Source organism: Gobio gobio, assembly GCF_949357685.1.
Source record: "Gobio gobio genome assembly, chromosome: 23".
Lineage (NCBI taxonomy): Eukaryota > Metazoa > Chordata > Actinopteri > Cypriniformes > Gobionidae > Gobio > Gobio gobio.
Window position 1 is genome coordinate 20019618 of NC_137119.1, and position 12267 is coordinate 20031884.

At 37.2% G+C, this 12267-nt stretch overlaps 1 protein-coding gene across 1 annotated transcript; it reads left to right on the forward strand.

Annotated features, from left to right (window-relative positions):
• The first annotated feature begins 846 nt into the window (after positions 1–846).
• Positions 847–11457, forward strand: LOC307119874 (B-cell receptor CD22-like). The gene is made up of 8 exons (XM_079806578.1): positions 847–881; positions 3153–3227; positions 7972–8367; positions 8526–8843; positions 8970–9233; positions 9344–9434; positions 10435–10492; positions 10979–11457. The coding sequence occupies exons 2-8, from the start codon at positions 3161–3163 to the stop codon at positions 11228–11230; spliced, it is 1446 nt and encodes a 481-aa protein (XP_079662704.1). The 5' UTR covers positions 847–881; positions 3153–3160; the 3' UTR covers positions 11231–11457.
• Positions 11458–12267: the final 810 nt, after the last annotated feature.

The window sequence follows — 12267 nt, forward strand, 5'->3', positions numbered from 1 at the left end:
AACAAAAAGCAAATGTGACAAAAATCGTGACATGAGGCACGGGGAGCGATCACTTTCATTGCACATGAACTGGAGAAAGTCTCAAATAAACCGATATTCAGCAGGCTACTTGCCTCACAGTCAAAGACAATGTTGTGAGCTTAATGGCAACAGGGGTGTGCTTAAAGGGTACAAACATGTACCCATTAAGCACAGCCAGATTTTTTGCATTTAATGATGAACATCTTAATTGAAATGCTTTTGTCATTTAAAATGAAATATTATTGTGTGAGAGATTAATATTTTATTTTAACATAACTTCTTGTACTGAAAACAATACCCTGTGCACTAAAATGTCTCAATATAGACTTTGGTGAGCTTAATAGGTACGTTTCCCCTAAATAGTGTGTAAATTTGTGGGTTTAAGTGCAGTCTTGTGCACCAGTCACAATAAGCACAGCAGCTCCTCTGCATTCAATAGATGTGTCATGGTTAGTTAGTTATAGTATAGTTATGGTTAGATTTATTGATAAGGACAGACAAAAAGTTAGCAAAAACAGGGTACACAATAAGCAATGAATGAGTGTGTAAATGCTAACATTTATCAATAATATTTAAAAAAATCATGCATTGCCTTTCCTTGTTTGATATGACCCTATTTCCAATAATGATGTATTCTGATTAATAAACATTATTATTGTATTTGAGTCTATCTGCATATTTTTGTGTTATGTTTCCACCCTCTTTGAACAAATGACAAACATTTAAGTGCTGAATGAACAAAGGCAGATTGGTAATATCTCGTCATGTAGTGCTGCTTGGAAATTGTCAAGAGTGCATTACCTCACTAAGTGTTTAACAGATCTCACATAGAGGAAGACAGACTTCTGCACTGCTCTGAGGTAAGGCTTCTCTCTTGTGAACTGACATTTTTAATTGTAAACAACAATACGGTCATGACAACACTTATTTAATCAGTGATGGGAGAGTCTGCAGTGACTATAACTCTCGTCATATCTCTTTAGTTAAACACTGTATTAACACACAAGCTGAAAATGTAATTGTTTACAGTTGTGGACAGACCCTTATGAAAAAGAAGTGTGCTATTAGTATACTTCCTTTAAACTAAAAAATAAGAAAGTGTACTTTCAGTCTACTTTTTACATACTGACTAAATATATTTGGGTCAAAATATATTTGGACTATACATGTACTCAATCTTTTGATCGAGATATATTTAAAAGTATAAGTATTCTTCGTATACTTGGCTTGTAGTTGACTGAGTAGCTTATTAGTAAATAATTTTTCCTCGCATAGTTTTACATACTGTCTTATAAACTTACATTGTTTGTTCTGCGTTCTGAGTATATTCATTTTTGTGTAGTCCACTGCTAGTGTACATAGGAATTGATGTCAAATCTACTTTAATCTTTCCCCGCCATTGACTGAGTTTTCTGTCTATCCCTGTTTTCACTGTTATATGGTAGGGACGCTATTACACATCTGTCATCTTCTGAAAAAGCACAGCATCTCTGGATAAAAGCAGAAACAAGTGATACAAGATTGCTTATGCAAATGTAAAACAACACGATCATCAATTTTAAACAGCATATAAATCAAAACTGCCTATAATATTACTGAATGATATTACTTTACTTAAAGTGCAAAAAGAATAAATACATAGAATTATATATATATATATAAATAAGTATGATGCTATGTTCACTTAAATAAAACTTGCAAGTATACTTGCAGTATATATAAAACTACTTAGATTTTAGAGAGTATACTTCAAAGTGTACTTTCATAAACTAAAAAATGTAGGCTACTAGCCTGCAAGTATTACAATTCCAAACTACTAGTATATTTAAGTTCTACCATGAAGACTCGGGAGACCAGATAAAGTATGATAACACCACAAGTTTATTAGCAGACCAGCAAGTATTAAATTAGAGGTTCTTTGGCGTAGGCCCCGTCACGAGGGTAACGGACTCTGCATTTCCTGCCTGAAGATGAAGGCAGGGGAGCAGCCGACCCCCGGGAGGTATAGATAGGGACCGACCTGGTGGTGGTGGGGAGGATGGAGGCAATGCTGGCGTCAGCATCTGTGAACTCAGACATGTGTTAATTACCGATCTTTTATACTCTGAGAATTATGACTTGATTGGATAGGTCTGAATGTGATAAGTGACGTAACATTGAATCTTCCTGCCAGAACTTGCGCATAAGCTTCATTTCACTTGTAGTACAGAAGCAGTACAAATGAGAAACTTAGTTGTGAACTAATTGTTCAAGTTTACTATTGTTATACACTTTAAAGGTGCAGTGTGTTGTATTTATGAGGATCTTTTGACAGAAATGCAATATAATATACATAACTATGTTTTCATTGAGTATAAAGACCTTACATAATGAACCATTATGTTTTTATTACCTAAGAATGAGCCATTTCTATCTACATACACCGTGGGTCTCCTTACAATGAAATCGCCATTTTGCACAGTCATGTTTATAGCCCTACCAGGGGTGTCCAACCCTGCTCCTGGAGGGCTACCCTCCTGCAGATTTCAGTTCCAACCCTGCTCCAGCACACCTGTCTGTAATTATCAAGCAGCCCTGAACACCATGATTAGCTGATTCAGGTGTTTGATTCAGGTTGGAGCTAAAATCTGCAGGGTGGTAGCCCTCCAGGACCAGGGTTGGACACCCTGCGCCTAAACAGACAAAACTGCTCTATAGAGCGCTAGCTACTCTCTGCTCTCTCAGACGACGTGAGTTTTGTCCTGTGTCGGTCACCGTAACTTCTCCACCTTCATGTGCTTCGAAAGGGAGGGAGAGGGGGAGCGGGTGCAATTGTAATTCACAACCTCACCACTAGATGCCACCAAAATTTACACAGTGCACCTTTAAACTTGTATATACTAAAAAGTTAGCCAATTTAGCCCCAAGCAGTATTGAAATGGTAATCTTACAAGTTTACTACTAGTAGCCTACATTGGTATTAGTATACTTACTACATAAAGTATAGGGCCTACTTAAAAATGTATACTTGAACATTACTTAAGTTTACCTCATAAAATGAACTCAACTTATTCTTCTTTTTCATTAGGGCAATATGCTATGGGGTTTTTGGCACACAAGTATATGTAGTTTATTTCCTGTTTGTGTCATAGCTCCAGTGATGTCTGTGTTCCAGATCATGTCATTCATCATCATCATCATCTCTGTGTTTCTACACACTCACTCAGGTTGGTCCATATTACACTCAGTTTATTATTTTTGTAATTTTTTTAAATAATCACATTTACCAGCAGAACCACTAATGTGGTTATGATAATGATATGACGACAAAAGAGGAAAAAATAGTGAGCAGACATGTGATTGGCAAAAAGACAAGAAAATGTATCGAGCAAAGATTACCAATTTTTATCTGTTCATCAGATAAAGCTATCATATGGCTGCAGAAGACTTTAAAAACTGGGCACAAGTCATATACAGTATGTCATTACGGTGACGCATTGCTGCCACATACATATTATTTGTTCCACTCAATTATGTCGTAATAACGAGATCTTATGTCGTTTTAACATCATCTTTTCTCGTTATAACGAGATTTTATGTCATAAAAACGACATCATTTTCTCGTAATAACGAGATCTTATGTAGTTAAAACGACACATTTTTCTTGTTGAAATTACATATATTTTCTCCTAATAAGGGCATGTGTTGTACAGTGATGTGTACAAAATATGCCTGTATCCACATTAGAGAATTTATTTAGGCCATACCTTTGTCACACTTGTTTGAAAAGCAGAAGTAAACTCAGCGTAAAATAGGCTCGTCCGCTGCCTGTATCAGTGGCAGTGCCCATAGCACGAAATTGTTGTAATTTATTGATATAGCCTATAGTTCTTAACAGCCATGTGTAACAGGTGCCATGGATCGATCATGATTAGCCTCAGTGGCGTAACTTTAACCTAGTGATGATGGACCCCGGTGCAGCCACAAATATCATAACTATCTATAGGCCTATTGTAATTAAAGGTGAACTATGTAGGATTTTTGGAGTAAAACATCCAGAAACCACTAGGCCAGTGTTATATATTTTGTTCAGTTGAGTACTTAGAATATCCCAAATGTTTTCAACTATTTGTAAATCGTGAGAAAATTGCTATTTTAACCAAGGAGCCGGGACGTGTGAGCTATGCGTGTGAGGGAGTCGCCTGTCGATTGCGTCATATCTGCGTCACCCTCGGTCTCCGGTTTTATTCAGTGAAACACTTTACTCTCACTGCAGTGTGAACAAGTGTCATAGCAGCCGCCGAGCGAACGTTATAACTTCCTTTTCAACACACTCAGATATATCTAATACGATAAACAGAGCTGCGTTACCTCACACTCAGCACTGGAGAAGAGGAAGTGCCGCCGGCAACCGTGTCATAATAAAAGTCCCGCCAGCGACTATGCCATAATAACAGTTCCGCTCTTCAATCGCTCCTGCGGCCTTGCTCAGCTCCACAACACTCGCTCCTGCTCTGCTTCAGACTACAGTAATGTTAATAATCGCATCCATGAACATGATTTCTGCCCGAGTCCTATCCTGACTGTTTCCCACCGGCTGTGAGGTGAAGACCACATGTCCCGAGATTCTGCGCTCAAACGTGGCGTCATCAAACTACGCCTTTGTTTTGAACAGGCGACCTCTAGAGTACGGAAAAGTTACATAGTGTAGCTTTAAGACATATATTCAAAAAATGTATTAAAAACAGAAAGACGGTAGTTTCAGCCTTAGGCTGTGTTCACACCGAACGTGAATATCGTGTCTACTGCGTCTAGTTGGACGCTTGAACATTTTGAATCCATTTGTGCGTCCACAGTGAATTGGACATGTGTATAAATCGAGCGTTTGAAGCGAAATAGACACGCATTCAAGGCGCTGCAGGAGAAATATGTCATAAAACACCACTCTGCCTCTTTTCATTAAAAAATATAGGCTATTAAACATTAATAGCCACACAAATGTGGTCATTATCTTCACTGCATGTATTTAAATATCCTAAAAAAAAAGTTATGAAACTTCTCTTTGCCCTGCAGTCAAAACGATTTGGCAGACAACAAATTATAGATTCAAAATGTTCAATCGTCCAACTAGACATGGTAGACGCGATTTTGACGCTCTATTCGCATTTGGTGTGAACGCAGCATTACTCAAAGGCCATTCCTGGCGTTCTTGGTTTGCTTCTTATTTATTAAATATACAGGCAATTAGATGAAACCTTGATCAAAATTAAAATACAATTTATAGAAAACGAAATTCACTTTAAAGAAAGACTTTCTACAAAATAAAATTCAATAAAAATCATGTCTGACCCCATTCCAAGTCTCCAGACATATTACGTGTCTTACTCATGCTGCTCACTTTTCATAATCAGCATATGAAATTAAAAAAAGAATATAATAGGCTAATATTTAAACATAGCCTAACTATGAAACTAAATAGGCTACGTTTTCTTTAACCCTCTGTCCGACGAAAGTGACAGCATTTTTTCCTTTATGACAATGAATATATCACAATACTCTGTCATTTTTAGCCATACAGATAAGTTCAAGACATAATTATAAACTATAAACGGTCTACTTTTATTTGTGTAAACTCACAATAACAAACAAATGCCATGGATTCAGGGAACAGATTATTTTGCATGCACTCTCAAAAAATATTTTTTGTTTATTAAACGCAAAGTTTTTAATTTCAAAAGTATTTCTAAATTCAGTTCATATTTCCAACAAACGAAATTCCAAGCCAAAATAACGAAGTGGTAAAAAAAAACTTGTAAGTTGTTTCAGCTGTCATAATGGAAATAATGCGCCGGCGCTTTCGTCGGCATGAGTAAGATAGGCTATAAGACGCGCAATATGTCTGGATACATGGAGTGGGGTCAGACATGATTTTTATTGAGTTTGGTTTTGTAGTAAGTCTTTCTTTAAAGAATTTCGTTTTCTATAAATTGTATTTTAATTTTAATCAAGGTTTCATCTAATTGCCTGTATATTTAATAAATAAGAAGCAAACCAAGAACGCCGGGAATGGCATAACAAACCCACCGGCCATGTTTCCACGGCCTTTGAGTAAGGCTGAAATTATAGAGTCTTTCTGTTTTTAATACATTTCTTGAATATATGTCTTAATTACAGTAGGCCTATAGAAAGTTATGATATTTGTGGCTGCACCGGGGTCTGTCATTACTAGGTTAAAGTTACGCCACTGAGGCTGAGCGATGCATGACACCTGTTACACATCATGACTGTTAAGAACTATTAGCCTGGATGCCAGCCGAACTTAGCCCCGCCCACAACATTTTTACTCGGTCTACAGTTCGGTCTGGACTTTCTCCATAGAGGAGTAATTATGCCCGAACAGAAACTATTCGGACCAATGAAATTGTCAGGGCGGGCTTTAGACGATGATGGACAGATGATCAACAGTAACGTAATCATCTACGTCATCAAAGGCGCTTGGGTTGAGTTTGTTCTAATCCTAAACGGAGAACTTGTTCGTATATGCACATTCACCTTTACTATTTCTCTCAGAAATGATGATCGTGTTGGTAAGTAAACTCTGTGTATCCTTTTTTTTACAAAACCGGCAAAGATCGTTTACACTCATATTTTTCTTCTAACGTTAGGCTACTTATGCTGCCTTCACGTGCTATCGGAAATGTGATGATTCTGACTTCTGAAGTTGTGATTACGAGCGCATTGCATTCAAGTTTCAAAATGTGAGGGCGTTCATGTGCAATGTTTACCCAGGAAACTCGTATTTACAATAATTCAGAGAGCACGTGAAGGCAGTTTTATTCCAGCGTGCGTGCAGGTTACAGGGTTGCCAAGTTTTTACAACAAAACCCGCCCAATTGCTAACGTTCCTCAAAACTAGCCAAAAACAAGCCCGATAGCTTTCCAGGGGGGGTTCTCCGGGAAAAAAAGGCATTTGGGGGGTAAAATATGTGTTATTTTGGCATGGCTGGCAGTTAAAAATCGCATTCCTGGGTCTGTATATCACATAATTGGGGTCGCTTCAACCCGCGGACATGGCAACACAGTGCATTTGAGTTCTGTTGACATTTGATAACTAACGTTATGCGTCGCTCCGTTGCTCTGATTGGTTGTAGGTCTATCCAATTGAGGTCTTTCCTGGTTCGGTTGAAACACGCCCCATGATCACAGCCCAACGGAGCAGTATCAGACTCATATTCTGACTAGAATTGAGTATGACGACGTCAGGCTAAAGAACTATAGGCTATATCAATAAATTACAGCAATTTTGTGCTATGGGCACTGCCACGGATACAGGCAGCGGATGAGCCTATTTTACGCTGAGCTTGCTTCTGCTTTTCAAACAAGTGTGACAAAGGCATGGGCTAAATAAATTCTCTAATGTGGATACAGGCATATTTTGTACACATCACTATACAACACATGCCCTTATTAGGAGAAAATATATGTAGTTTTAACGAGAAAAATATGTTGTTTTAACAAAATAACATCTCGTTATTACGAGAAAATTATGTCGTTTTTCAACATAAGATCTCGTTATTACGAGAAAAGATGTCGTTTTAACGACATAAGATCTCGTTCTTATGAGAAAAGATGTAGTTAAATCGATACAACATCTCGTTATTACGACATAATTGAGTGAAAAAAATAATATGTATGTGGAAGCAATGGTCACCGTATGTCGTAATTACTTTTATGGTGCTTTTTTTGGAGCTTTTTGGAGCTTGACTTTCCTATGTCAGTGTACACTTTTGTTGTATGCAAGGGCAGCATGAAAAAAAATCTTGAAAATATTTATGTTAGAAAAATAGTTACACAGATTTGGAAGAACATGAGGATTTGTAATTGAGAGGGTGGGATTTTTCCGAATTTTCCTTTTTGTGTGGACTGTCCCTTAAAGACCTTTACCTCATAATGCACTGATGTGTTTTTCAGCTGATGATAAAAACTACTCTGCGGTGATGCCTCAGACAGTGACAGCTCTGATAGGCTATTGTGTGCAGATTCCTTGCACATTCAATATCTCTTTTGAGGACAAGCGTAACAAGACAAAATCTTTTTATGGGATCTGGCTGAAAAATAAATCAGAGGTTGCTGAGAGAGATTACTTTATTGCTTTTAATAGCAGTAAAAACATCATTAGAGGATTTAGTGACATACAGATGACTGGAAATCTCAGTGAAAGGAACTGCACAACTGTCTTCTATAATATCATGAAGAATCATTCAGATCGCTACTACTTCAGACTGGATATGGAGCCATATGTGTTCAGAGCAACGTTTAACCCCGATACAGATGATTCAACAGAGACTGTGAGAATCACTGTCATAGGTAAATGTCATTTCCACTGTCTTTAACATACAGGTTCTTAAGTTTTCTTTCACTTGTAAGTCACTTGATCAATTTAATAAATACATAAATTTTATTAACTAATTATCCAACATCACTAAGAACAGTTTCTTAATAATGAACTACAATTATTTCTGTAGATTCACCACAACCTCCTGAACTTAAACCCAATGTTAAACTCTCTGTGATGGAGAACACAACAGTCGTTCTGAGCTGCTCTGCTGAAGCCCCCTGCCCCGAACAACATCCTACAGTATCCTGGTCCAACATCCCTGAATCTGCCAACATTACAACACAGTTACAGGAGAAACCTGATAAAACCCAGTCAGTGTTTTCACACGTGACCTTCAAAGCTTCATACATGGATCACAGAAAAAACATCTCCTGCACTGCTACATATCCAAGAAAAACATCTGAAGACTCGACTGTGAAGACCACTGTGATGCTACGAGTCTATTGTAAGAGACTTAAGTATTTATTGCAAAAAGCTGCTTAAACATAGAATAGATGTTTAACTACCCAGAAATGTCTAATGCGCGTGTTTTACTGGGCTTCCTATTTATGTGCTTGTGTTTCTGTCAAAGTTCCTCCAAAAGAAACTCAAATCATCATCAATCCATCTGCTTTAGTCTCCGTTGGCACTAATGTGACTTTCACCTGCAAAAGCAAAGCCAGTCCATCAAATGAAATGAACTACACCTGGTACAAATGTGAACAGGAGATACCAATAGCTTGGGGAAAGAAGATTACTTTTGTTGCAACTCGTAATAATACAGGATCGTACTTCTGCATTGCACAAAATAAACATGACAGTCAGTCATCAGCAGAGATCCAGCTCACGGTTGAAGGTGAGTTACAGTCTAAATGTAAAGAACAAGGTAATTTACAGATCTAAAGCAATGAAGATTATCTGAAATACAATGTCCTGGTCCAGTTACAAGTGTTTCACATGCTATAGGTCAAGATGGACACTCTATGTCTTTGATTGCTGGTTGTGTGGGAGGAATTGTGGCAGTGCTCACGCTCTCTGCTCTTGGCTTTTTTGCAAGGTAAAATTAGTTATATTTTCAGTTAATCAATCATCGCTGATGTCATTTTGAATGTACTCAGCATTGTGCTTGTGTTAATTTAAGCCTCAGTAACAGTTAGAAGAACATATGAGTTGATAGTGTTTGACTTCATGATCATATAAGGATTAGTTCACTTCAAAAAGAAAATTTCCTGATAATTTACTCACCCCATCTCATCCAAGATGTTCATGTCTTTCTTTCTTCAGTGGAAAATAAATTAAGTTTTTTGAGGAAAACATTTCAGGATTTTTCTCTATATAATGTATTTCAATGGCAACCAAAATGTTGAAGGTCCAAATCAATGCAGTTTCAAAGGGCTCTGTACGATCCCAGCTGAGGAATAGAGTCTTATCATTGAAACGATCGTTCATTTAAAAAAAAAAAAAAAAGATGCATCTACTTTTTAACCACAATTGTTCATCTTGTGCTGGTCTGCGACGCGCCAGGCATTACGTAATCACGTTGGAAAGGTCACACTGGGCGTAGGCGGAAGTACCGCCCCATTGTTTACAAAGTCAACATGCGAATGGTGCGAAGACTATGGGCCGGTACTTCCACCTACATCTAGCGTGACCTGTCCAATGTGATTATGTAATGCCTGGCACAAGATGAACAATTGTGTTTAAAAAGTATATACATTTTTATTTTATTTTAGAAAATGACAGATCGTTTAGCTAGACAAGACCCTACTCCTAAGCTGGAATCGTGCAGAGCATCTGAAGCACTTAAAATCCCTTTGAAACTGCATTGATTTGGACCTTCATCATTTTGGTTGCCATTGAAGTCCATTATATGGAGAAAAAGTCTGAAATGTTTTCCTCAAAAAACTTCATTTATTTTTGACTGAAGAAAGAAAGACATGAATATCTTGGGTGACATTGTGGTGAGTAAATTATCATTTTGAAGTGAACTAATCCTTTAAAGAACTTAAGCCACGCACAGTCAAGTTTTCAATTTAATTATTTATTTCCTCTCACAGGACCAGGACAAAAACACACAGGGGAGACAATGTTGGAGAAAAAGTTTCCTTTAATCAGGTTTGTGAACTTCCTCAAACACCAGTCAGTTTCCACCACTGCACAAACAACCACAACGTTTTTTATAGATCATTGTCATTGCTATGCAAGTTTTGTACAGCTAAAATTAACTGGAAGATGACACAGGAAGCCAGGCACATTCAATTTAGAAATGGTCATGTCTGCTTTTATGTTCAAAATAAGGTGGATAGTGTTCGCATTAAGCGGGTCCTGCTGCACACTATCAGAGTCCCTCTGAAAGCCAAACTCCACAGGGCTATAGCCCTCCAGGAACTGAGGTTGAGACCACTGTGCTGTGGATTTATGTGTCTATTCATGCAGCAGTAGCATGTATCTATTGGCAATAGCAAGAACATACATACTCTATGGCAGATCTAGTCAGCTAAGGCCAAATACATTAACACTGTCATATCCATTAACTATTCCTAGTTGTCATGATTAAAATGCTGATATATATACACCAAATATTTTTGTTACATTTTTTAGGCACAGGATGAAATTATTGACAGGAATTCCACCTATGATAATGTCCTCGCCGTGACCAACCAGGACAAGATCTCTGATGATCATTGCACGACTGAGATCGACCACAATACAGGGACAGACTCAACCGAAGAAGACAACCATGAAAAAGGTTCAGATGTAGTATATGCTCAGGTCCACATGATATACAAAAAACCAAAAGCCATCAGTGTTGTGCCTGAGAACATTTATGCTCAGGTGAGAAATAATTTTTAAACAACTACTTGAAGACAATTACAAAAATGATACAAAACATTTTTGCTTTCCTTCAAATGTAAATAAGAAATTCCTGTTTTCTAGAACCATTCTGAAATGACTTGTATGTTATATTTCTGTATGCTTGTATATATTTTTATGTCTTATGTGCAAAAAATATATTCTTCTTTCAGCTTTATATTTTCTGATGAATAATGAATATCTTATTAAAAACAATGAGTGACTGCATTTCTTTCTGTTTTATTTGGGGGGGTTTTAATAATGAAAAGTTACACTGAAAAATCTATGAACTTTTTGTCAGTATGCCTATTTTTTCTGTTACTTTTTGCAAAAAATGTACATACAACACTCGTTTAACTTTTTAAAATTGTCTCTAAAATATTCCAAAATAAATTAAAGGGTGGTACTGCTTTGCAATAGTTTTATACATTTGTATAACTGAACGATATTTGAGGACTAAGAAACATTTGCGCAGCACACTTGAGAGTTACATTATCACAGTTAACTATTCCTTTACAGTCACATTATTATTTAGTTGATCTTCTTCTTATCAGTATAATGCATGTGAATTTGTCTGGGAATTGAATTTGTCTGCACCTCTTCAGCACACTCATCGCCTCTGGCATATAACCACACACCTCAAACTGACTCATTGTCTGGTCTATGACTTGGACAATGGATTATTTAGCTGTATTCCTTATCTGCAAATATTACCTCCTACAATTCCCAAGTTCCAAGTCTCCTTGCTAGGCTACTGTCTGTTCCTCTTCTCCAGCGTTTCCTCAATGTAATGATATCCTTTGATTTTGCCAGTTACTCAAGAAAGCCACTAGATGGCACTGTGTTAAGTGTTATGTGACGAACACTGTGCAACTAGTAACAAAGAATACCACATTTTGAAGTGCTATGAGAAAATAAAGACATGTTGAGACTGCACTGAGAAATATTTTATTCATATCACTGGGAGAAAAAAACAAAATAAACACTCAAGGCCTGCGAGACAAAGACTTTAATTATTCAGCCTGCCAAAGAGCAAC